Source organism: Lagenorhynchus albirostris, chromosome 4 (assembly GCF_949774975.1).
Source record: "Lagenorhynchus albirostris chromosome 4, mLagAlb1.1, whole genome shotgun sequence".
NCBI classification, from domain to species: Eukaryota; Metazoa; Chordata; class Mammalia; order Artiodactyla; family Delphinidae; genus Lagenorhynchus; species Lagenorhynchus albirostris.
The window spans coordinates 72,825,564-72,850,862 of record NC_083098.1 but is presented as its reverse complement, the minus strand read 5'-3'; the positions used below and the strand labels follow the sequence as shown (position 1 = coordinate 72,850,862).

The 25,299-nt window shown below is 35.5% G+C and overlaps 1 protein-coding gene across 2 annotated transcripts in view; it reads left to right on the top strand.

Annotated features, from left to right (window-relative positions):
- Positions 1 to 25,299, top strand: part of SRP72 (signal recognition particle 72) — a 26,447-nt gene extending 1,148 nt beyond the window's left edge. Inside the window, exons 2-19 of one of the 2 annotated variants that reach the window (XM_060148135.1) lie at positions 1,104 to 1,224; positions 3,246 to 3,369; positions 4,649 to 4,792; positions 4,869 to 4,980; positions 6,529 to 6,560; positions 7,829 to 7,953; positions 8,047 to 8,104; positions 10,409 to 10,540; positions 11,451 to 11,543; positions 12,936 to 13,008; positions 14,974 to 15,038; positions 16,322 to 16,417; positions 17,292 to 17,395; positions 17,523 to 17,600; positions 17,829 to 17,966; positions 20,438 to 20,475; positions 22,904 to 23,063; positions 23,876 to 25,299. In XM_060148135.1, coding sequence (XP_060004118.1) covers positions 1,104 to 1,224; positions 3,246 to 3,369; positions 4,649 to 4,792; positions 4,869 to 4,980; positions 6,529 to 6,560; positions 7,829 to 7,953; positions 8,047 to 8,104; positions 10,409 to 10,540; positions 11,451 to 11,543; positions 12,936 to 13,008; positions 14,974 to 15,038; positions 16,322 to 16,417; positions 17,292 to 17,395; positions 17,523 to 17,600; positions 17,829 to 17,966; positions 20,438 to 20,475; positions 22,904 to 23,063; positions 23,876 to 24,053 — 1,871 coding nt within the window. In that variant the 3' untranslated portion in view covers positions 24,054 to 25,299. Of the gene's footprint in view, positions 1 to 1,103; positions 1,225 to 3,245; positions 3,370 to 4,648; positions 4,793 to 4,868; positions 4,981 to 6,528; positions 6,561 to 7,828; positions 7,954 to 8,046; positions 8,105 to 10,408; positions 10,541 to 11,414; positions 11,544 to 12,935; positions 13,009 to 14,973; positions 15,039 to 16,321; positions 16,418 to 17,291; positions 17,396 to 17,522; positions 17,601 to 17,828; positions 17,967 to 20,437; positions 20,476 to 22,903; positions 23,064 to 23,875 lie in introns of both variants that reach the window. The other variant, XM_060148134.1, reaches the window with a different exon arrangement.

Below are 25,299 nucleotides of genomic sequence, written 5' to 3'. Positions count from 1 at the left end.
TGTTAAACTTGTTTTGAATTGACTTTGGCCTTTGCTAGGCTTGCAACCAATATTAATCAGCAATGTAGTAAGTACTGTGCAGGAATTGTTTAATCAGCAAGGGCTGTCAGTTCTCCTATATATATATATATATATATTTTTTTTTTTTTTTTTTTTGCGGTACACGTTGTGGCCTCTCCCGTTGCAGAGCACAGGCTCCGGACGCGCAGGCCCAGCGGCCATGGCTCACGGGCCCAGCCGCTCCGGGGCATGTGGGATCTTCCCGGAACGGGGCACGAACCCGTGTCCCCTGCATCGGCAGGCGGACTCTCAACCACTGCGCCACCAGGGAAGCCCTCCAATATATATTTTCTTAATTGATAGAAATTACTCTGATTCTTAGACTGAGATTTGAATTCCTATAGTTGCCCAGGAGCAAGGGGAGTGATCCTAGTCATTTTGACACTGAACAGCTGTTTAGCATTGAAATTTGGCCACCTGACTCCTTCCTTGAACTTCTCTTTAGTTATATTCCCTGAAAAGGGAAATTTTGAATGGTGTTTGGAAATATTGCCAGCAAAACAAATTGTGTTTGTATACTTTACAGCTTATAGATTTTTTTCAAAATATTCTCATGTAATTTTTTTAATAACCTTGTAAAATAGGTAATGCTTTCATACTCGTTTTGCAGATCAGAAAGTTGAGATTTGGCAATCAAATGACTTGTCCAAGACCTCAAGGCATTTAGTGACAAGCTTGTACTCAAACCTAAGTCATTTGCTGCCAAGTTTTATATGAACTTTTTTCTTTCCCTGTGAAGTAATGAAATATGTAGGATATAGCATGCATTGCAAGATGAAAAAGCAGTAGAAAACAACTTCATTCTTGCTTCTTTATCTCACTTTACTTTTTTGGTACATGCATCTTGGGAAGCTATCTCACTGGAAAGTCTAACTTAACTCTCCTTATTGTCACTTCTTAACTTAAAAATAAAGATCAGTCATTTAAAAAAATGTTTTGACTAATCATTTCTGCTGCAGTAAAATTGGAAATGTAGCTTCCTGAGATGGGAAATGTGGAAAGGGAATGGATTTAAAAATTGCTTTCCTAAAATTGCTGTCTAGTACTGCAGATCAACAAGGATGATGTAACTGCCCTACACTGTAAAGTTGTGTGCCTTATCCAGAATGGAAGTTTCAAGGAAGCCTTGAATGTCATCAATACTCACACCAAAGTGTTTGCCAAGTAAGTGATTTAATTAGTTGTTTGTGCATGTTTACCATAGCTATAACCATTTCCGTGTTTTTTTCCCCACTATTCAGTGATTTTTGACCTTTTACTTTCCTTCCCCTTTTTTCCTTTTCCCTGCCAATGGTGCTTCTGAAACTGGAAAGAGCAATAGTAACTTTTGTTCTTTTCTGCTTTAAGGAACCTTTTCCTTACCCTGTCTTCCCTTTGAACCACTAAGAAGGGAAACTGGAGGGATGTGGGGCATAAACAAGAGTCGCAAGATTTCTTGGAGGACATAGGGAGAACAACTCAGCAGAAGTTTAATTTAAAAAAAAAGAGCAGAGAGGGCAGAACATACAGGGTAGGGATGTATTAGTCGAGGCCTCTAGGATGGTATGGCAGTCATAGCCTGACCTCTGTGCCTGCCTCCTTTGAGAATTGTTTAGGTGAGTATGATTTTAGGCCAAGATCTTTCAGTGTCAGAGTTCTTTAGCAGCCTTTAGAATATATAGCAGTTTTTTTCAATCTACTTTTTATTTTTTTATTTATTTATTTTTGGCTGCGTTGGGTCTTCGTTGCTGCGTGCGGGCTTTCTCTAGTTGCGGCGAGCAGGGGCTACTCTTCGTTGCAGTGCACCAGCTTCTCATTGAGGTGGCTTGTCTTGTTGTGGAGCACGGGCTCTAGGCACGTGAGCTCAGTAGTTGTGGCTCGCGGGCTCTAGAGCGCAGGCTCAGTAGTTGTGGTGCACGGGCTTAGTTGCTCCGAGGCATGTGGGATCTTCCTGGACCAGGGCTCGAACCCGTGTCCCCTGCATTGGCAGGCGGATTCTTAAACACTGTGCCACCAGGGAAGCCCTATAGCAGTTTTTTATTATTCTTAATCTTTTTCATTTATTTATTTAATTTATCATTTCATGAAACGTGAATTTATAATCTGAATTGGTACTGTAATTTCATTTTTCGTTACAGTTATGCCTAAGCCCCAAAAGAAATGTGTGTTGAAATGAAGGTTGCAGCATATTTATTGTTTAATGTTTATAAGGTACAGAACAGTATATTGTATACTTCCTTTTGTATAAGAAAAGGAGGATATAAGAATTTCTATGTGTATTTTTTTGTATATGCAAAGACAAACAATAGATGGAGAAACAATGAATAAAAATAGTTACTTGTAGGAGGTGAGCAGAACAGAGTAGATTTGAATAACAGTGGGAGTAAAACCCTTTCAATGTATACCTTTTTGTTTTTTTTTACTTGGGCCAACTGCATGTATTACAGATTAAAAACAAATTTTTAAACTTTATTAAAAATAAAAGGGTAATAAAAGGGACACTGCTTTCTACTAGTAAACATGTTTATGCTAAAATTCAGTGTTTTGATTTTTGGCCATTTTGTGAGAGAGGGAAATTTTCAAATAATCTTTTGTTAGGTGAATAAAGGATGTTGCCATTTGCTTGATGTTTATTTTTCCTCACAGATTATGGTTGAAACTTCAAAATGTTTCATATGTGACATTAATGTAGATGAATTTTTAAGTCTGTGTATGTAAGTAGTGTTTTTGTAGTTGTCTGTTTACCAGTTGTTTGATTACAAGTTCTATGTTCTTTTAAGATTTCTAGTTACTTTTTCTTTGCTAATTATTTGCTTCTTGACAAGTTACAGTAGCATTATATGGCTTATCATAGGTTCTTAAATGGATTTAAGAAACTTCTATAACAACCCATTTAAAACATGTTCAGATTGTCTTTATATCTGAAACAGTTTTTAGCTAATTCAGGATTTCATTCTTATATATTCGTTTCAAAGGCCAGTAATTCTAATAAGAATATCCATGAAAGCAAGAGAGCCTAGGGAAATAGATGTAATATTTTCTGCCACTTACGAGCTGTCTGATTTTAGACAAGTCGCTAACCTTTGTCATCTGTTGTTAATGGGGATTAAATAATATGTATCAAGTGTGCTTAGAGCAGTGTCTGGCTTACAGTGGGTGCTCTGCAGTGTTAGCTAATAATCAGACATTGGTTTTTCCTTTTTCAGTAACTCTCTTTCCTTCGAGAAGGCATACTGTGAGTACAGGCTGAACAGAATTGAGAATGCCTTGAAGACAATAGAAAGTGCCAACCAGCAGACAGACAAACTAAAGGAGCTTTATGGACAAGTGGTAATTACTGCCTTAAAATCCCTGTTTGACAGTCGTCCTGCATGAACGTGATTCTACCTATAGCAAGGAGCAGGGATGAGGAACCCCAGCCCATCCTGATGCTCCATAAAACTTGCCACCAAACCAGTGCTTGAGGTTTGAACATATTCCCTCTCCTTGATCTTCATATGAACAATTGCATGTATAGTGTTCTATGAACAAATGACTTCCTAAGGGTAATTGGAAAATTAAGAACTATCCTATGAAATTTGGACTTTTTAGTTGGAAAGATGAAGGCCAGTAAGCTTATATACTTACACAGTTTTGAAACAGTCTTTTTAGTTTTTAACTGATATTTTATTCTAAATGTAAAATAAAGAAAATCATGATGAATAAGAATTTGGATGAATTCAGATGGTTCATGAAATCCCTGGAAATATCTTATTCTAAAAGAATTTTGAGACATACAATTAAGCCTAATGTAAAATAGGGTTATTTATGATAAGAGGACAGAAATGTTGTATTAGAACTAGCAAAACCCTCTTAAAATTTTTTAAAATGTCAGTTTAGGGCAAATAATGTATTGAATATATTGTCCGCAAAAGGTAGTGTGAGTTTAACAGAGATTTGGGCAAGTTCATGGATTGTAGGTCTATAAAGAACTTTTCATGTAAACTGGGTTAGCTTAGGGTAGATTCCAGCATTTTGATATTGATGAAGGGCACCCATCTCTGTCATACATGTAGACTAATTGACTCAAGTGGTAGTTCTTATCGCCCTTTAAGAACAACTTGAATGAAATAAGCAAGAATTATGTTGTGTATACTTGATACTACCCTATACAATAGTTGGTTTCTGGAAAAGAGAAATGAAGATTCAGTATAATGAACTAGGAAATAGTAAGTCCTTTTGTTAACATCTAATTTTGTTCCTGTTTACTGGGGCTTAGTAAACTTGTGGGATTGTAAGTCAGATTGGTTGATTTCTACAGAATGGTTTTCTTTCACAACCCACTTAGGCACTTACCTCACCTCAAGATGGGGGTCAATACAATGGCTTTTCTAACTGAATCATGCCTACAAATATGCAATATAGTAGAGATTCATTGCAAGTAACTTTTGGGAAGTATTAGTAGCATACAGAACTAGTTGGAAAATTGTAAAGGAAAAACAATTAATTGCCCACGTTATGCTGAGTTAGGTTTCTTACATGGTGGTTCCAAAAAAGGGGTTATATGGTGTTAGGGATGTAACACAATATTTGTCTTCTCTGATTTTTTACTTGCTATTTATCTCTTCAGTTGTACCGATTAGAACGCTATGATGAATGCCTGGCTGTGTATAGAGATCTTGTCCGAAACTCTCAAGATGATTATGATGAGGAGAGAAAAACAAACCTTTCAGCAGTTGTTGCAGCTCAAAGTAACTGGAAAAAAGTGGTTCCAGTGAGTATCTCTGTGTACTTACACAGCCATGACATAATATTCCTGTCTAGTGTTTGACTGGTATTCTCTGTGACAGGAGAACTTGGGTCTCCAAGAAGGCACACACGAACTGTGCTACAATGCTGCATGTGCGCTGATAGGACAAGGCCAGCTGAACCAGGCAATGAAAATCCTGCAAAAAGCTGAAGGTTGGAAGTTTGTTAAAATGATATGTAAATGTAATGTGCATATAACTTTGCAAAGTATTTCCAAAAGTTAAAAAGTTAAAAACTTTGGGAAGTTTTTAAATGGAAATTATTGATGCAGTGGAAATTTCTCAAAATCCATCTAGCCTTTCTCTTGGGTTCTTGACTGTTGTCTCTCCTCTGTTACTATGTTATTCCTAAGCCAGTCTACTTGTCCATTTTCAGCCACACCAAACCTTAAGTTTGAGTTTTGAGGAGTAGGTTTTTGAACAACTTACTGTGAATGTTAAATGTAAATTAACCGAGTTAGTAAGCATTCGGTAAATATTATTATCATCATTATTATTGGTATTAAACAAGTACACAAATATAGTAACAATATGGTGTGCCACATTTATGCATTGATAACACTATTCAAGCACATTTTAACTCCACTTAGTATGTTTCCATATACAATATCTGCATGCTTTGAAGCTCTTAAGTGAAAAAGAAAATAATTTATTAGAGAACTTATGTCTGGTCTCAACTCCTGAAACATTTCGACTTTCTTCTCCATACATTTCCCTTGGAAGCTATAAAAGTGATGTTGTAGGGACTGCGATGAATGGTGGGAAGGAAAAATGGTGAAACAGGGTCTGTTTTATTCTTAAATATTGATGGTTAAAATAAGGGCAGAGGTTAGAGCATCATGAGGAGAAAAATATGTTTAATAATGATAATTTCTGGATCATACCCAGTATTGACAGTGGTATGGGAGGACATCCTCATATATTGCAGGTATGAATGTAAAAGTAGTAGAGGCTTTGCAGTGGGCAGTTTGGTGCTATAGCAGATTTTAAAATTTTCATACCCTTTGATCTAAGAATTTCATTTTTAGAAATTTAAGGAAATAAGGGAATAATTAGATAACATCCATACAGATATATATATATATTTGAATTTAATTGAAGGGATGTTCATAAGAACAAAAATTTAGGAACATGAGTTTCTGTCCTATTAGAAGACTTTATTACAATGACAGAATAGATTACCATGCAGTCATTAACAATAATCATGTTAAAAATAATAATGCAGATGTAAATGTGTTGTAACATAAAGATGTCCACAGTATATTAAATGGGGGAAGGGAAGTTTCAAAATAGTAGACTGTCCCACTTTCATTTAAAAATGTAGCTGTGCATTTACATTAAAAAAAATAGCTGAAATGCTACAGTGGTTATCTTTGGGTGACAGGATTATTGTCCTTATTTTTATACTTTTCTATAATTGATTTTTTGCAATCAACATTTGTTACATTTATATATTTTAAATTCCCTTAAAAATTTTTTTTAACATAGGGATTGCAAGTGAAAGGAAATGCCAAAGAGCTAGAGTAATCAAGGATTGATAATATTTATGTAATATATTTGATGTTAACGATAAATTCCAAATTTGCTTGTTATTAAAATTATCTTAAATCTTCTCCCTAAGAATTTAGTTCTTGTTCTTTGGAACATGAAAGAAACGAGAGTTACCCAGCAATGTTAATTTTAAAACCATTTTCTCCTATAGATCTTTGCCGCCGTTCATTATCAGAAGACTCTGTAAGTATTCCACTGTGGTTAAACCCAGATTTTACACTTCTGCTAATATAAATTTGTAGGAGCCTTCTCTGTAGTATTTACTGACTTTTTGAAATGATATTGATTCATTAGATAAGAATCACAGAAACCCTCTTGACCAGTTATTTGATGGACTCTCTCAGGGTGAGAAATGACAATACAAAATTTTATATGCCTTATGCATTTCATTTTAAATTCATATAAATTCATTCTCCTGTTTTAGATGTAGGGCTCAGGTCTTTGAGTAAGGTCCTATTCATAGGAATTCCATGCATATTCCTTACATAAACTATACATAATCCAACAGTCATGATCTCCAGGGTTTTTTCCTTAAGTATAACAATACTTTAAAGACAGTTGTGAATTAGTTTCATTACAGAGTCCTTTTTTTTTTTTCTTCATTTTCTGGCTCATACCTAATTAGATAGTAATTTTCTTTAGGAACTCAACCTTTGTCAAATATTTCTGAGCATTCAACATAGTTTTCATCGAAGCAAGTCTCTTTTCTCATGCATAGTTCTTGTCTTACTGCAATACTTAAGTTTTATCATTTCTTTATCAAACACAACTGGCGTAATGGGATTGGAAACAAACAAGTCTGACCTGGTCAACATATGCTTACCAGGTGAGAGTAGGAGCGCCTGGTATGGCAAAAAAGAGCAGCCTCCTAGCCTTGAGCATTCTCTCTACGTGGGCATCAGTCAACCTCTCCAAAGGAATGGAAAATACAGATTGATCTGGGGTATCAGTTAAGAGAGCTGCTACTTTAATTACAGAATTAGTTTCAGCTTTTGAAGTTCTTTGTACAGTGATAGTTACTAGTTAGAGTTTTGTAGTCTTTGGATTAGAATTATTTTAGAATTAAGAGTGAAGCATTTTGAAAATGTGTTTCTTATGAGAAAATTGTTTCCAGAATTTAGGGGTATTGTAAAAAGTTAAACTTGTATGCTGTTTTTCACATTTTTTTTTTTTTTAGTCTTAACTTTTTAGAGAATAAAAATGATCAGTGAATGGTATTCCTGAGCTTGTCGCCATGTCCTTCCAGAATTCGTCTTTTTGCCATTCTCATTTAAGCTTCCCTCTTTTGGTAGCTATTCCTAAATTTTAACAAACTGACTTTACAGGAAAATTCCTGAAAATTGTATGTCTTCTTTAGGATGATATATCTTCTGAATGTTTGGATCACTTGGTTAATATGTGGATCAATTTGGAGAACTCACAGGAAAAAAAATATTTCTTTTTCTGCTTAGGATGGGACTGAAGAAGACCCACAGGCAGAACTGGCCATCATCCACGGGCAGATGGCCTATATTATGCAGCTGCAGGGTCATACAGAGGAGGCTTTGCAACTTTACAATCAGATAATAAAACTAAAGTAAGTGGGTTATTAAAATGAAGTGTCTTTTATAGGGTATGAGTTTTCTTTTTAAAGGTTTATTCCTTTTTGACTGGTGCTTTTTGTTTGCAGACCAACAGATGTAGCACTGCTAGCTGTGATTGCAAATAACATCATTACAATTAACAAGGTATGGAATATCCATGGTTTTCTTACACTATTTTTTGCTGGAAGCATATTACTCCAGCCTTGTTCTAGGATAAGTTTTTCCGTGACAGAGTCCAGTTGCAACAAAATCACAATGGAGAGTTTTATTTAACTCGCATAATGATTCTGCAAGGTATATTCAAATAATAAAACTATTTTGTAGTTACATACCCTGGACTTAAAAATCTTACCCTTTTCCCATTGTTTTTTAAAATTATTATTCTATATAATTATAATATTAATATAATTACAATATTATTTCCCATTATTATCATTATATGGAGAATACTTATTAGAGAAATAAGTTGTTTGGACTTTGATTTCTTCATCTAGTAAGTCTGAATACGAGTTTTCCGTATATAGTTTTTCTCTTTCCAGTGGTTTTTATTTTGGGGGAGAGGAGGCATGGGCAGGTTCTCTCTCTTTCTCTGCCCCCCACCCCGCCCGCAAGCCCTGTGTAAACTATTACAAGCATGTATGTAAACAATCCTAAAGAGTACTGTACTAGTCAAATTAACCACCTTTTGGAACATTGTTCTAATGGGAAGATATTTCAAGTTCAAATTTGAAATTCAAGTCAATAGAAAATTAGAAAAGTAACATTTAGGTTCTTTTGATAGGCTATGTGATTTTCCAAGTGCCAGCTTATTTCATCCTCACAATTATCTTTTTAGGTGGCAGTACATGTCTCCAATTTATAGGAATGTAATCTGAGGCTAAAAGGAGTTAAGTGATTTGTATAAGATCACAGCCACTAAGAGGTAGAACTTGGATTCAGATTCTAGTCTCTGACTCCAATGCACTCTCCTTTTAGGCCTGTGTGGTATCTCTCTCCCCCTATAGTAGAAATTCAGAGGGTTCTCAGATGTAGGATAATGGCATTAGGGGGGTAATAGATATAGGATGTTGTAGGGCATTGGCATGGTTTAGGTTTCCAAAAATTGATGCTGGCATTTGACTCTTAGCAGCAAGATGTACCTGCCTATGTTTATGAACAATTTGAAATGCCAGTGAGGACAAATTGTTTTTATCCGATATATAATTGTGGGGAGGAGAGTATGTGAAGTACTAAATATCTCAATCTAAATGTATTTATACACTGAATTTTTCTTCAGTTAACATTTATTTCTAATTTTTTACTCAGTATGGTGCTGCATGCAATAGGAAATGCAAAAATAAAGATGAAACGTCGTCTTAATCATTACATAGTATAAAAAATTCTAGTGTTGAAAAAAATTGTGCACATTTAAATTTCTTGTTGTATACTTGTAACTACAGTATTTGGTGAAGGAAGATCTGGGTTGGCTAATTTGAATAGAGGCTTGAAGGAGGGATATGGTTTGAAGGTTAAGCAACAGCATAAGCAAATGACTTATGGAGGGAAAGTGAGAGAACAAAAGATATGAGGATACATACATGCTGGCTAGTTAAGAAAAAAAAAAAAGGTTACATTGAATAATAACCAAGGTGTGGGAGACCTTGAAAAATCAAAAATGTTAATAAGTGTCATGGTAGTAAAGTTTAAGAGAAGTCTGGCAGTGGCATGCATGGTGAGTTTAAGTACTAAAATAGTGACATAGGAGTACCAACTAGAAATATGGTTTCTTGAGGATTGATTTATATGAAAGCCAGTTTCTTGCTGTACATTTAAAATAATTTCACATTGGTTTGGAGCTTCACAGTAAAAAGCAGAATTTATTTTAGATTTCTTCTTTGCCTCCTTTTAGTCTTTAAACTAGTAGAAGACATGGTTTAAAAAGCACAATGGTAACACATATTTGCAAATAATATTTAACAAAGTTAGAATACTGTGCACATAGTAGACACTTAGATGCCCTTTTTGTCCTTCTCAGGGTGCAGTGTGACTTAATTGTCTTCCATTCTTATTCCATTCCATTTGCTTATGTATGATAATATGTCAGAGAGGAATAAGTTACTTTCCTCATTTGTCATCTAAATTCTAAAGATAGTTTGTAGATATTACAAATTTAGGTATCGTTGTAGTCCTAATTTCCACTGTAAGATTTGTGCAGTCCCTTTGTACTTTTCATCAAAAAGCTAAAGAAAGCAATTAATAGTAGAAAGATAAAACCAAACCAAGAAACCAAGCCAAATTTATATGTACCTTAGGAGCATAGGCACCCCAGCCAGGTAGGTGTATTATCTTCCAAGCTCTCTTGTTGTGTTTACATAAAATAACAAAATGAAAGAGGAATAAGGCCTTGGAGTGTTAAAAGAGTTGAAGTCTGAGATTGCTGTTAATGGTGAATGAACTTTTCTTTGTCAGGACCAAAATGTCTTTGACTCCAAGAAGAAGGTGAAATTAACCAATGCAGAAGGAGTGGAGTTTAAGCTTTCCAAGAAACAACTGCAAGCTATAGAATTTAATAAAGCTTTACTTGCTATGTACACAAACCAGGTAGGCAACAGACCTCTGGTTCCCCTGGCTAAACCTTTTGGAGTATGGCACATGAGGCATAATGGGTGTATCAGTCCAGTCTGTTTATATTTTTGCTTATATTTTGTCTCAGACTCATGTAGTCTTCAGAAGGTCATGTATCATAGATTTTATCTGTTAAGTAAGTAATTTGCCCAGTTCTTTGTAAAGGTCTACAGTGGTGGCTTTTAAGAAGAAAACACTATTCACGGCTGTAAATGAGAAAATTCTCTCATTACCTTATTTCTAATTTCTCTGAATTAAAGGAAAAATCATCAAAGATGCTGATCGTGATTATAAATGTAAGATCCGTCTTTTTAGTTTGTGCATAATCACATCAAGTTATAAATAAGAAGGGCAGTTCTAACTCCAATATGTGTAAATTCTAATTAAATTATGATTTTGTACTCTTCTAGAGCAGAGGTTTTCAGTGGGGGACTGAGAGGCAGTAACATTTTCATTATTTAGCACTGAGTCAAGTTGTTCCTAAATACTGTAGCAAGAAATACCTATACGTTTTGTTGCTTTGAAGCAAAGGCTGACACTTGATGTGTTCTGGGTTTTTTTAAACAAAATTCTGCAATTTAAGCATCCAAATGAATGTTTAGGACTTATTCTTTCCTAAATGCTTTAAGAACTCATAGCTTACATTCAGTAAATGGAAATCTTTTTCTTTCAGGAAAAACTTGAGGGTACTGTAAACCACCTCTCTTACCCTAGGTAGTTCTTCACTTACTATTTTGTTTCAGCTGGTTTCCTTCCACCTCCCCATCCTTTTTTCTTTTTGGTCATTCACTTAATGTTTGATTTAATTAACCGGCTTATTTTTGTGGGGGGGGGAAATACTGTCTTTTAGGCAGAACAGTGTCGCAAAATATCTGCCAGTTTACAGTCCCAAAGTCCTGAGCATCTCCTTCCTGTGTTAATCCAAGCTGCCCAGCTCTGCCGTGAAAAGCAGCACACAAAAGCAATAGAGCTGCTTCAGGTAAAACAATTACTTGCATTTTTAATGAGATGTCAGGTAGTTGTAGCCTTGTTTTATTTTCATTATTAAAATAATGTACAAGCTTGTAAATTTCATGGGAAAACTAATAGGTAATATACCACTATACACATGCCAGAGTGTCACTTTAGTTAATTCTTGGGCCGCAGCTTTGTTTTATATAAATTTGCATTAGTAAATGTTTGCTGTAAACTCCGAAGAATGCTTTTCATTTGGAGATTGATGTAACACTAGTTAACGGTTTGTTTTAGACTTAAAATACCAGAACATGCTTAGCCCCTTTTTCAATAATGTATTTTCTAGTAAGTCCCAATCCAAAACCTCAAACAATTACAGAGATACTGACTTGGTTTTTAATTAAGCTAAACCAAACATTAAATCACATTCGAATTTCCTGAGAGTAGACTACGTTGGAAAGTTGGACAGCATAAAATTAGGACCATCCTGAGGGGCAAAGTTGCCAAGCAGGGATCCTCAGTAAGGAGTCGTCTTTTTTTTTTCTGAGTATCTTTCTTTAAAAAAAAAGAAAAATCTATGTAGTAATTTTAATTATTGTTTCTCTACTGGTGACTTCCTAGAGACTTGACATTATTGCAGTTTCTTTCAGAGCACAATTTTTTTTTTTTTTGCGGTACGCGGGCCTCTCACTGTTGTGATCTCTCCCATTGCAGAGCACAGGCTCCGGACGCGCACGCTCAGCAGTCATGGCTTACAGGCCCAGCCACTCCACAGCATGTGGGATCTTCCCGGACCAGGGCACGAACCCATATCCCCTGCATCGGCAGGCAGACTCTCAACCATTGCGCCACCAGGGAAGCCCTCAGAGCACAATTTTAAGCAAAGTGGATGTCAAATAAAATTTTTCCAAATTTAAAATTTTGACCTGAAACCAGAAGTTTAATGTTTCAAAACTGGATTTAAAATTTAATGAGGGGACTTCGCTGGTGGCACAGTGGTTAAGAATCCACCTGCCAATGCAGGGACATGGGTTCGAGCCCTGGTCCGGGAAGATCCCACATGCTGTGGAGCAGCTAAGCCCGTGTGCCACAACTGCTGAGCCTGCGCTCTAGAGCCTGCAGGCCACAACTGCTGAGCCCACGTGCCACAACTGCTGAGGCCCGCGTGCCTAGAGCCCGTGCTCCGCGGCAGGAGAGGCCACCGCAGTGAGAGGCCCGTGCACCGCAGGGAAGAGTAGCCCCCGCTCGCCTCAACTGGAGAGAGCCCGTGCACAGCAACAAAGACCCAATGTAGTCATCAATTAATTAATTAATTAATTAATTTTTAAAAAAATTTAATGAGGCTGAAATAAGTAATTAGAATATGTGCGCTTAGTTGTGTAAATGTAATTTTTTTTCCCAACTAAAAAAATTCTAGGAATTTGCAGATCAGCATCCAGAAAACGCTGCTGAAATTAAGCTGACCATGGCACAGCTGAAAATTTCCCAAGGTATTCATGATTATTTCATTATGATTAAAATAACCCTGTTAATGGAAACATATGATTGGAATGATTCTGAAATAGTTGTGGACTATGTGATTTTTAAAAATTTTTGCATAATAGTGAAGCATAATGCTGTTTCAAATATGAAGCTAGATTGTGTGAACTCCAACATATTTAGTAATGTTAGGAGGCCTTTTCTTGGGTTAATTCCTAAATTGTTAGAATGTTTCTCAATCCATGCTTTGAAAGTCTGTAGAAGCATAGAATTCCTCTGTTCTATACTTGAATTTCCTGTGTACGTCATGTGTAGAAATGCTTATATCTGTCACTTGGTAGTATTTGCATGAATTAAGAGTTACTTTGCTTCCTAGTTTTCAAATTTTCTTAGCCCTTTATTCTTCATTTATACTCTATAACCCATATCTTTGGTAGAGAAGAGGCAAGGAAGTTTAATGAGAACTTGTGTTTTTGAATCTTACAGAGAACTGACAGTTTTTTGTTTAAAATTTTGAACCAGTGTTGAGTATCTAGAGCTGTGTTATCCCTGTTTGGTAGCCACTATCCATATGTAGCTATTCTAAGTTTAAATTAAAATTAAACAGAATTTATTTTTTTAAAGATTTATTTATTTTATTAATTTATTTATTTTTTGGCTGTGTTGGGTCTTAGTTGCAGCATGTGGGATCCTTCATTGCAGTGCACAGGCTCTTTGCTGTGGTACACAGGCTTCTCTTTAGTTGTGGTGTGAGGGTTTTTTCTCTCATTTAGTTGTGGCACACAGGCTCCAATGCATGTGGGCTCTGAGTTGCGGCATGCGGGTTCCAGAGGGTGTGGGCTCTGTGGTTTCCAGCACGCAGGCTCTCCAGATGAGGTGTGCAAGCTCAGTAGTTGTGGCGCATGGGCTTAGATGCCCTGCGGCATATGGGATCTTAGTTCCCTGACCAGGGATAGAACCTGCGTCCCCTGCATTGCAAGGTGGATTTCTTACCATTGGACCACTAGGGAAGTCCCAAACTTAAACTAAATTTAAAATTCAGTTCCTCAGTTGTGCTGGCTACATTTCAGAAGTTTCATTGCCACATGTGTGTAGTTGGACAGCATAGATAGAGGCTGTTTCCATCATCACAGAAAGTTCCATCAGACAACTCTGGTGTAGACCATACATTCTCAGTGGAGGTGATAATTGGTTTGGTGCACAGGATTGAAAAAAATCTTAGATATTGTGATGGCTAAAATGAAAAGTTCATGGGTAGAGGGGAGGGGAGTTGGCAATTAGGAAAAAACAATGTCTAAAAAGGCACCTCAGTGGGGTAGTAATGAAAATCAGGTTGAGACCTGATAGCTACCCTATTCTCACATTTCTTATCTTCCTCCTTTGTTTCTTTTTCCTTTTCCCACCTCTCTTTCTTCTTTTTCTTGCTTTCCTCTGTATCTTCTTTTCTCATCCAGTTTTCAGTTTATTTTTGTGAGGATTATTTATCATACTAATATTACTGAGAATGAGTCTGTTACATGGTTATTGTTTTGTCTTTAAAGACTTTGGAAGGTTTGTTGAGTAGGTTTGCAATTGAGGTTTGCAATGGGTAGAAAATCAGACTTTAACATTGTAGGAAACTATCCATTGCACTCATATCTACAGTAACAATTTCAAGGCCTTTAGGGAAGGACTCCTGCCTTTTAAGTTACACTCTGAAAAGGGAGAAATAGAACTCAACGGATTGGGAGCTGGGAGACTTTTTTTCTGGTAGCAGTTCTGCCATTAACTTTGTGGGCATAAGCAAGATATATTGTTTCTTTAGGATTTAATTTCCTTTGTTTGTAAAATGAATAAATAGAATACATTATTCCCAAGGTCCCAAAGCTTGAGTGTTTAGAGATGTTACAAAATATGACTCTTAAATTTTTTATCTTTTTTTTCTCCATGAGATGCTTTCTTCAATGTGATGCTGATTTTGTTTTTATTCTATTAAGGTAATATTTCCAAAGCATGTTTGATATTGAGAAGCATAGAGCAGTTAAAGCATAAACCAGGCATGGTGAGTTTATAACTAAAATATTTTAAGACTGAAAAAGTAATGGAATTAATAGTTCATTGGTATGTCTGATATTTCTTTGTTTTCACTTTAATTTCTGCTTATTTCTTTATTCAAAATGTAGAAGTTGTAGTTAAAATAATAGCTTTCTGGTGTAAATTTAATTACATTTTATGCTCTGCTTTGCATTGATTTATTATTTAGTCAAATGTGTCAGGAACTGTTTAGGCCTTATATTACCACTTGAAAGCCAACCTTAAATATCCTAAGACATATATAGGGAATTTCTTAGCCTATTATTTTATCATGTCTTCAGTGTGATTTCTTTGAGTTAAAACAATTTGGTAATAATGGCCTACGAATTTAGTTTTTAGTTCTCTGATTATTCAAGCATCACAGGTTTAGATCACTAATATAGCTGTGAGCACATCTGTTTCGAAGTAAAAACATTCTGTAGTGGTGGTATGTACATTTATTGTACAGGGACTGTTTCATTTTCCAACACAGCTTGTTTACAAATGGCACTCAATAAATGTATAATAGTATTATGGTAGTGTTTTCTCTTTTGAAGAATCATACTTTAAGACTGGGCTGTGATTATGTTAGAATCAAATATAATATCTGGCTAACATAATGTTTCATCTAGGTTGTTGGATTTATTGGCATGAAAGTTGTTCAGATATTCCCTGTTTATCCTTTTAATATCTGTAGGACATTTTGTTCCTATTATCTTTTTTTTCTAATTAGTCTAGCCAGAGGTTTGTTAATTTTATTGATTTTTCTCAATGATCTGGCTTTTTGTTTCTGTTTCCTTTTTGTCCTCATCTGCCTATGGCTCCTCCCCCTGTCACTCCACTCCAGTTACATGGCCCTCTTTGCTGTCCCTCCAGCACACTAGGCAAGCTTTCACTGGCTTCATGTAGTGGAGGCCACATGCAAGTTTAGCCTCTCTAGTGTGTGTACCTCAGTGATCATATAAACTAATTTTCTAAGTGCTTCTTCTCAACTTCTGTATTTACCTTGTTGTGTACTGGTAACAAACCATTTGTGAATGAGCTTTAGGGGAGGTATTTTTTTTACAGATAATCACCTTTGTGTTTGGAAAACACCATTGTTGTTCATGGTATTTCTAGTTATGCATTAGCAATTTTTATGATGAATTAGGTACTAGTACAGAGCCTAGCAACCTTTATTTGCTGTTTCTTTAACTTTATTCATTTTCAAAAAGTTTATTCTGAGAGAGAAGGAGGAATTCTGTTCACTAATTTATACCTTTGGCTGGGTAGGTGTCTGCATTAGTGACAATGTACAGCCATGAGGAAGATATTGACAGTGCCATTGAGGTCTTCACACAAGCTATCCAGTGGTATCAAAACCGTCAGGTAAAAAGATGGAGTAAAATGTTATGAGGGTACATTTTTGCATAAGAATAAAAAGCTGCAGCAGTGAACTCAAAATTAAGAATTGAAACATTTCAACTCACTGTTTAAAAAATGGAATGCTATTAGACTGTCACTCAGTTTTTATGTATACCAGATCCAGATAATGTTATTAGAAGAAAGAAATGGCTACCAAAAAAAAAAAGCTCAGTTATATTTTCTGAAGCTCCTTCCTGAGTGTATGTATGTGTGTTTGTGTGTGTAATCTCAAGAAATAAGAATATTAATTGTACGTGCTTGTGTATAAGACAGCTCATCTTTAGTGGCTAGAGAGCCCATGGATGGTAGTACTTGGTACAACAGCAGTACGTAGAATAATTGTGTATCTCTATCTAATAGGAACATCTTCGTTTTTTCCAGTATGGGTCTTTGCATAGGCATTATCCAACTTATAGATATACATACACACAGGGGGCATTAATACTGTTAGCACTATTAGCAGTGAAGAGATATCAGTGTTCTAGGAAGTATTGTGTCAAATTAATGTTTGAGAACGATAGTGACGTAACTTTAAGATTTGGTTATGCATATTTCTAGTTGTAGACAAGACAATCTAAATAGAGATGGGTTGTATACCAAGTTCATAAATTGGTCTTCACTTGTACTAATTTGTCTTTCCCTGTGTGTGTGTGTGTGTGTGTGTGTGTGTGTGTGTGTGTGTGTGTGTGAATTTCTTTTTGTTGTTTCGTGCATTCAGTAAAACTTAAGATGAGAAATCTAATGGGTAGGTCCATTTTAAAGATATAATGAATATAACTTCATTGACTTGCTAGATATTTAGCTTAAAACTTTTTTTCTTTCTTTATTGAATCTATAGCCCAAATCTCCTGCTCATTTGTCCTTGATAAGAGAAGCTGCAAACTTCAAACTCAAATATGGACGGAAGAAGGAGGCAATTAGTGACCTAGAACAGCTATGGAAGTAAGCTCTGAAAGGTGGAGGTGCAGAAATCCAAGTTTTATTTGATATGAGGGAGTTATTTTGCTTGTTTATGTTACTTTCTCCAGTTTTATAAACTGTTTAGTGACTTTCTTATTTCTTCTTTTAGACAAAATCCAAAAGATATTCACACCCTGGCACAGCTTATTTCTGCTTACTCACTTGTAGATCCTGAGAAGGCAAAAGCGTATCCTTTTGATTGTTCTAGACAGCTCCCAAGTAGTGCAATAAATCCCTTCCCTTACCTGTTTTGACCAGGGCTTTTTTGTTATAAATTTCAACAAACAAAACCCCTCCTCTAACTAGTAAAAGCAAAAATGGGAATTTATTGATCAATGTGCCTGAAAAATACAGTGATAGATCCAAACATATATATGTATATATATTGTGTTCCTGAACTCTTGTTCTATGCCAGCCTTAGTAAACACTTGCCTTCATCAGATAGTATGTCTCTAAAAGTAGATGTTGAGGCTCTTGAAAATTCTCCTGGTGCTACGTACATTCGGAAGAAGGGTGGAAAAGTTGCTGGAGATAGTCAACCAAAGGAGCAAGGGTAATGTTTTTCATTGTAACATTCACTAATGCTGATTTTAAGTTATATAAGGAATAAAAAATGCACTCTTGTAAAAATTCCATGTGAATAAGTTTAAGTCTACTTTGTTTCTTTTCCCTTCTCTTGTGCTGTGCCCAGCTTTTTGTCCTTGTTTCCCCTCCTCCTCCCCACCCACAATTTACCTCTGATACTAATTTAGTGTGTTTACTTCCAGATCTTTTTCTTTGTGTTTGCACACAGAGCTGATGTAGAAATACTTTCCTTAGATTAGATATTTTTTATAGAAATGGGATTATATTGTATTTAACTGTCTTCGAATTTTCTTTCATTTAATAAGTCTTAGAGATTTTTCCATATTCTCAATGTAGACATATTTTATTCTTTTTATGCATAGTATTCCATAGGCTGGATGTGTCTTACTTTATTTACCTGTGAGATATTGATGTACATTTAGTACATCATTTAGAATTCTAGACCAAATTTCAGATAAGGTTTATTTTGCTGATTTGGAGGAAAGTTAGCCAGCTTCAATAACTTACAAGAAGTCAAATTCCAATTCTTTTCTTGTTCTCGTACATTGTCATCTCAAAAATAGCAGAGGCCTACTAAATAAACTGTTTTAAGATTCTGTTTTTCTCTCAGGATGAATAGAGAATGGAAAAGATATAGCACTTCCCCAGTTTTGTGACTTTCATAATTTTTCAGTTTTCTCTTTTTTTGAATGACTTTTGAAATCTGATTTTTCATAATTAAAAAAATATATATATCAGCAACAGTATATGATTGACTTCATTATGAACTCTGTGTTTGTTAAAAAGGTATTACCATCCTCATAATAGATTTTTAAAAGTTAAATAAGAAATTGCAGTCTCAGAGATACTGCATTGTTCCAAATTTCATTTTATCATGATCCCAATTTCAAGCCTTATCAAGAACTCCAAAATAATGAATTCAAGCCAGGTCTTAGGAGATTTTCATACAATGTGTATTTAAATATTTTCAGTATTTTTTTTTTCCTTTTCCAAAACAGGGTTGGGTAATTAGTAAGAACATACAGTTCTTTTCTAATCCTTTAATCGTCTTTATCTTTTCCATTAGACAATTATTAAGATGTACATTGACTTTAAAGCTTCTCAGTTTCAGCACAGTATTTTCATTAGGCATTATTAATGTCTTTCATTTTATGTTGACTTTTGGACACATAAAAAGGTGTAGTTTCTCTTGAAGTTAAACACTATGTTAGTGACGAAAGTAAATCATTGTCCTTGCCCTGAAAAGAACTTCAGTCTAACAGAAGGAAATATACTTAAGCAGTAATTGAAATAAAGGTTGCACGTGCTGTGATTGTACAAGCATAGAGGAATACACCAGAGGGAATAGTCAGTCCTTCCTGGGGACGGTGGGAGGTTAGGAGAGGCTTCATGGAGGAGGTTGACTCTGGAGGAAGACGAGGATGAGATGGGCAAAATGTGAGCAAAGGCAAAGAAGTAAGAAATGGCAGAGAGTCTTAGGAAATTGCAGATATGGCTGTGTAGTATGATTTGTAGGGAGACAATTCAGAAGACTGTTGCATAGTCTGAGTGAGAGATGAAGCTCTAAAGTAAGATGCTGTATGTTGCATTTCTTATTCTTCAGGGTACCCTAAAAGAACTTTCACAATTGAATGACTTGGTAGAATGAAATTTGGGCAGACATTGTTGCTGTCTTATCTTTTTGGTTCACTGTTTCATAGTTCCCGTAGAGGTATATCACATGAGTGTATCCAGAGGGATTTTTTTAATGTCTTCCTCTTTTTTACTGTAGCTGTCAGAGTATAGCTGTCAGAGTACTTAATAGTTATTTTGAAGTATTCCCCTGACTTTTTATGCTCTTTAAATACCTTTATTTATTTTTTGTCAGTGTACTTAATAAAGATTTTACTTACTTAAAAAATTCAGTAAACTCACAGGGTTCAAAGCCTGAAAGATTAAAAACGTACAGTCTTCCTCCCACCCCTGTCTGCCCTCTTCCCACCCAAGGCCACAACCAATGTTACTTGTCTTGCATATCCTCCCAGAAATATTCTTTGCATGTATGATACCTTTACATGTTCTTCTGGCAAAGAGTTTAAATTATCTGTTTTCTAGTTTTGCCAAATATAAGGTAACTTAGCATAGAACTATAGATTTTTATGCTTGTACAGATTTCTTACCTTTTTACATAGACTTAGTATGTGCCAGTGTAAATGGTATCTATTTTCTTAAAACAGTTGTCACCCCTCTTTTCTAAAGCACCTTCCAAAAAGTAATGGTGTTTGAAGCTTGATTAAATTTGATTAAATTAGTAAACCAACTGGTTTATTAGCTTTGGTGAGGTGACGCCAAATCTTAAACACCTTTATGACAAAGTACCCAGCTCACTCTTTTGCACATGCTTAATGCTCTATAAATATTTTATCACAATGATGATAATGATTTTTCTTCTCTTTGTAGACAGGGAGATTTGAAAAAAAAGAAGAAAAAAAAGAAGGGTAAGGCTTTTTTTTTTAATCTTTAGATTTCTTTCTATAAGGTAAAAGCTTGAGTTTGGCCTTACATAGAAATCTTCAGACATAAACTCTCATATCTTTGAAACTGAGTTTTGTCTTGACTATAGCTAACATTTACTTAAATTTATAACTTTAAAGAGTGCAATTCTGAAGTTTATGAGTGCCTGAATTCAAATTGTTGCTCTAGTAACATTGCTCTTTGTCACTGTGACTGTGAACAGGTTAACATACCTTCCTGAGTTTTTCATTTGTAAGATGGAATATGATAGTATGTACCTCATAGGATTAAATAAGATACTACATGTAAAGCTCTTAGAACAGTGCCTGGCAACAGTAAGCTCTTCTACATTAGAGTGCTTTTGGCTACAAGTACCATAGAACTCCGTGAAACTGGCTTAAGAAAATTTACTGTTTATGAAACTGGCAGTGTAGAGGAAGGTTATATCAGGGTTAGTTTATCCAGTAGTTGTATCTCTTTGTTCTCCTGTACACAAAAATGAATCCCACTAGAGTAATCAGATGTTTGTTGGAAACAGAGCCATATACTTGTTATTTATATCCAGCAGGAGGTAAAGAGAGCCTCTGCATTTGGCAAGTCTTTCCCATTAACCTGATTGGGCCAGTATAGGTCAGTGTCCAGCCCTGAACCATTAACCAGAGGAATGTCATGCATTGATTGGCTTACCTATTTTAATCCATGGCAAGAGAGGGTGGAATTACCATGCTTGGCTTCAACTAGTCAGAGGATATCCCTGGAGCCACCTACCTGTTCCCGAGTCTTTGGGAAATCTGTGGTAGAAATCAGTTTGCTTCTTGATTTTGCTTGCTGCAAAATCAAGGATTCAGGTTTCCCAAATCTGCTAAATTTATTACCACTCCTCCATCTGTTTTCCAGCTTCTAGAATTTTACTGAAAATATCTTTTCTACTATTCTTCCTTTTAATGGGTTTATTACTATTTCAGTGGAGTTTTAGATAGTGCAGAAGCCAGTGTTGCATTCACTCCACTGTCTTTACCTACAAGTCTTACTAGTTCTTCACTTTTATCACTGTACTTGGAAATTGGTAAAAACTAAAGTATTTGTTTCATGTTGTTTTATTTATTAGTAATACTGCCAGGAAATAGCTGATAACTGTAGATATCAGTAATCTCCAGTTTCAGTTTTTCTGTTTTCGTGGTTTCCAGATGAGTATTTTTTTTAATTTACAAGAGATATGTTCATTATAAAAACAAAAGAAAATAAAAACAAAATAAAGGTAAGAGACTTCTGTCATTATAGAATGGCATAAAGAATGGAAAATTCCCTACCCCAAATTCATTCTCCCAGAGATAATTACTTAACTTTTTTTGTATATATAAACACATACACATTTACATGCTCAATTAATATTTTTACAAAACTGATATAAACAAATCGGGATAATTTGTTTTAATCTTCTACTTTAGACTATATTGTGCAGACATTTTTCCAAATTATTAAATATAGATGTATTTCATTTTTTAACTCAGTTTTATAGCTTGCTATAGTGTGAGAATACTATATTTAATCATTCTCTTATTGATAGACATTTAAGTTAATTTGCTGTTTTCAAGAATATCACAGAGAGTATTCTTAACACATATATAGCTTTGTGACTTAGGAGTTTCTGCAAGATAAATTTCTAAAAGTATAAATTTTGTCTGGTACTGCCAATTATTTGCTTTCTACAGAGGCTATACTAGTATATACTTCTGCCATAGTGTTTGAGAGTTGCCCACTATCTCACAAACACTGCATATTACACTTTTTAATATAGAATTTTTTATCCTTTAATTTTTTTTTTGGGGGGGGGGCCACGCTGCACAGCTTATGGGATCTCAGTTCCCTGACCAAGGATTGAACCCAGGCCACGGCAGTGAAAGCCTGGAATCCTAACCACTAGGCCATCAGGGAACTCCCCTATCCTTATTATTTTTAATTAGTGAGGTCATGCATCTTTTCACATAGTTAATGACTTTTATTTCTCTTGGCTTACTCTAATTACAGCTATGCCCATTTTCTTTACATGATTTACCTACTGATTATCAAGAACCCATTCTATATTAAGAATATTAATTCGCTCTGTTACATAGTACGCAAATGTTTTCTTGTTTTGTTATTTCTCTTAAAAATTATCTTTTACCAAATGAAAATTTGAACTTTTTTATACAGATACATCTATGAAATCTTTTTATGCCTTCTGAATTTTGTGTCATGCTTAGAAATAAGTCCTTTTTCCGCTGCTAGATTATACAAATAAAACTTTCTCAGATAAGTTTATTTCAGTTTTAATGTTATTTATTCCCAGGTTTGGACACAGTGTTTAAACAAACTATCTCGAAAACATTATGGACAGATCTCTCATTTCTTTATCAATTAATTGTTAAACAGGAAAACTGCCTAAAAATTATGACCCAAAAGTGACCCCAGATCCAGAAAGATGGCTACCAATGCGTGAACGTTCTTACTACCGAGGAAGAAAGAAGGGTAAAAAGAAGGATCAGATTGGAAAAGGGACCCAGGGAGCAACTGTAGGAGCTTCATCTGAATTGTAAGTCATTGCTTCCCAGTCCTCAGGGCATAGGTTGCTTCTTTCTGAGATCGACTCAGGGTCATCATTAAGAATTTTTGAGTTATGTTTATAGTATGAGAAGTATAGTCAGATATCTTTAATAAATGTTTTGTAATACGCTTATGTAAAGGAAAGAAAACATGCTGTTTCTGGCTTGGTTGTATTGTAAATACTAGAATTGTAGGATTGTATTGCAGATGTTAGGATTACAGTACCTTCAAAAGGAAACTATATACACTGAGTAATTCAACTAACTAAATATCTAGAGAAACAGATATAAATAAATAATTTGACTAGAAAGCAGAATTTAAAATGTTACTAAATCAGTTATTTCTACATGGAAGGATTATAGGTCGTTAAAAGTTTTTTTTTTCTTTATTTTCTAAGCTTTCTAAAAATTGACATGTACCATCAATTACATTTTTAAAAATTACAACGCAGTAAAAATTTTATTCAAAAGAAAAATGGATAGGGAGTTGGGGAACGCACCTTAAAAGAAAATATGTGTGGGAACTTCCGCGCAGTCCAGTGGTTAAGACTCCGAGCTCGGAGGCACTGCAGGGGGCATGGGTTCCATCCCTGGTCTGGGAACCAAGATCACATGTGCCAACCCTGATCGGGGAACCAAGATCCCGCATGCCATGTGGCGCGGCCAAAAAAGAAAGAAAGGAAGAAAAAGAAAATGTGTGTGGGAGATTGTGAGAGGTGAAATCCATGTACATACATTTTTATAGCCTTTTCCTTTGTTGAATATATGAATGACCAACACTTTCCTGATCTGATGATTTCAGGGATGCCAGTAAAACTGTGAGCAGCCCACCCACCTCCCCACGACCTGGCAGCGCAGCAACAGCATCTACATCTACAAGTAATATCATACCCCCAAGACACCAGAAACCTGCAGGGGCTCCAGCAACAAAAAAGAAACAGCAACAGAAAAAGAAGAAAGGTGGAAAAGGTGGCTGGTGATTAGAACATTCTTTTTGTAGGCTATTTTTAAACTAGTCTCAGTGACACTGGGAACATAATAAAGGTAACACAGCAAGAAGCACAGAGTTGCTCCCTCTCCCATCCCCACATTTTCATAAAATTATTTTCTTGTTCATCAAACAGAAAAGCATCTTCCTCAAACTCTGCCCAGTCAGACTTGGCCTACTTGTACCACCTTGCTTTGCACAGATGAGGAGGAGTCAGAATAGTTGGGTATTTACCCACTTTGATATCTGTTGCATCCTTTCTCTTTGTGTGCTGATCTGCTGTTTTTTTCAATTTCACAAACAAGGCATGTTATCCAAGGTTTCCTAGGATATAAACAGAAACTACTTCTGTTTCAACTAGAGTGCAAAGATATTTGTTCTATCAAGTCCCACTTTAAATTATGTCTTAGGAGGCCTTAGGAGACTGAAAGTGGAGTCTTCTGAGCATTCCAAATATCTGCTTAGAAATAGCATGTAATAAAAAGGGACCTTATTAATACACTGGTATTTTTCAGTTCACTACATGAGTGGCCACAGGAAAACTAAATTAAATGTCTTGATTATTCTGACTGTAAATTCTCTGCCATGTGATACTGGAATATGGGATGCTATATATATATACATATATAGTAATGAAAAGAATGTGTATGTATATACATATATACACATGTATATAAATTAGGACTTTTTTGTGCCCCCATGTCATTTTCAAATTATGATAACATTATGCTGATTTAGCACTATTAAAGATCTCAAGGGAAAGACATCAATGTTGCAAGAAGTTGACTCTTAGACCCAGTGCTCTGAGGTCAGATGGATTTGACAGAAATCAGAAAGATTTAAACAGCCCCTATCAAGAGCATGAACATTGACTTCCTACATAGAGAGGAGGTTAATACCAGAGTTCAGGAGTAGGCAGTATTAAAGCTTAACAGAACTGTTGGCCCAACTGATAGGTCTCAAATGATTCCTCTTTCTAGTTGGGGGTATGACCATTCACTACCCTTCTCAAAGTAATGAAGTAGTCAGTGTGTGGTATCAGTGTCGCTCTGTTCTTGCCTTGCTTATGAGTCACCTTCCCATTGAACAGGTGTGAGACAGACACACTGGGATGCCTACACTTGTTAGTATTCCTTTTATGCTGCCCAAGATAGCATTCAGTTTAGACTTATGAGTATTTCCTTGTGATCATATTGCTCTGTCCTTGTTAATAAAGTGCTGCTGTGTTTGACTCTGAA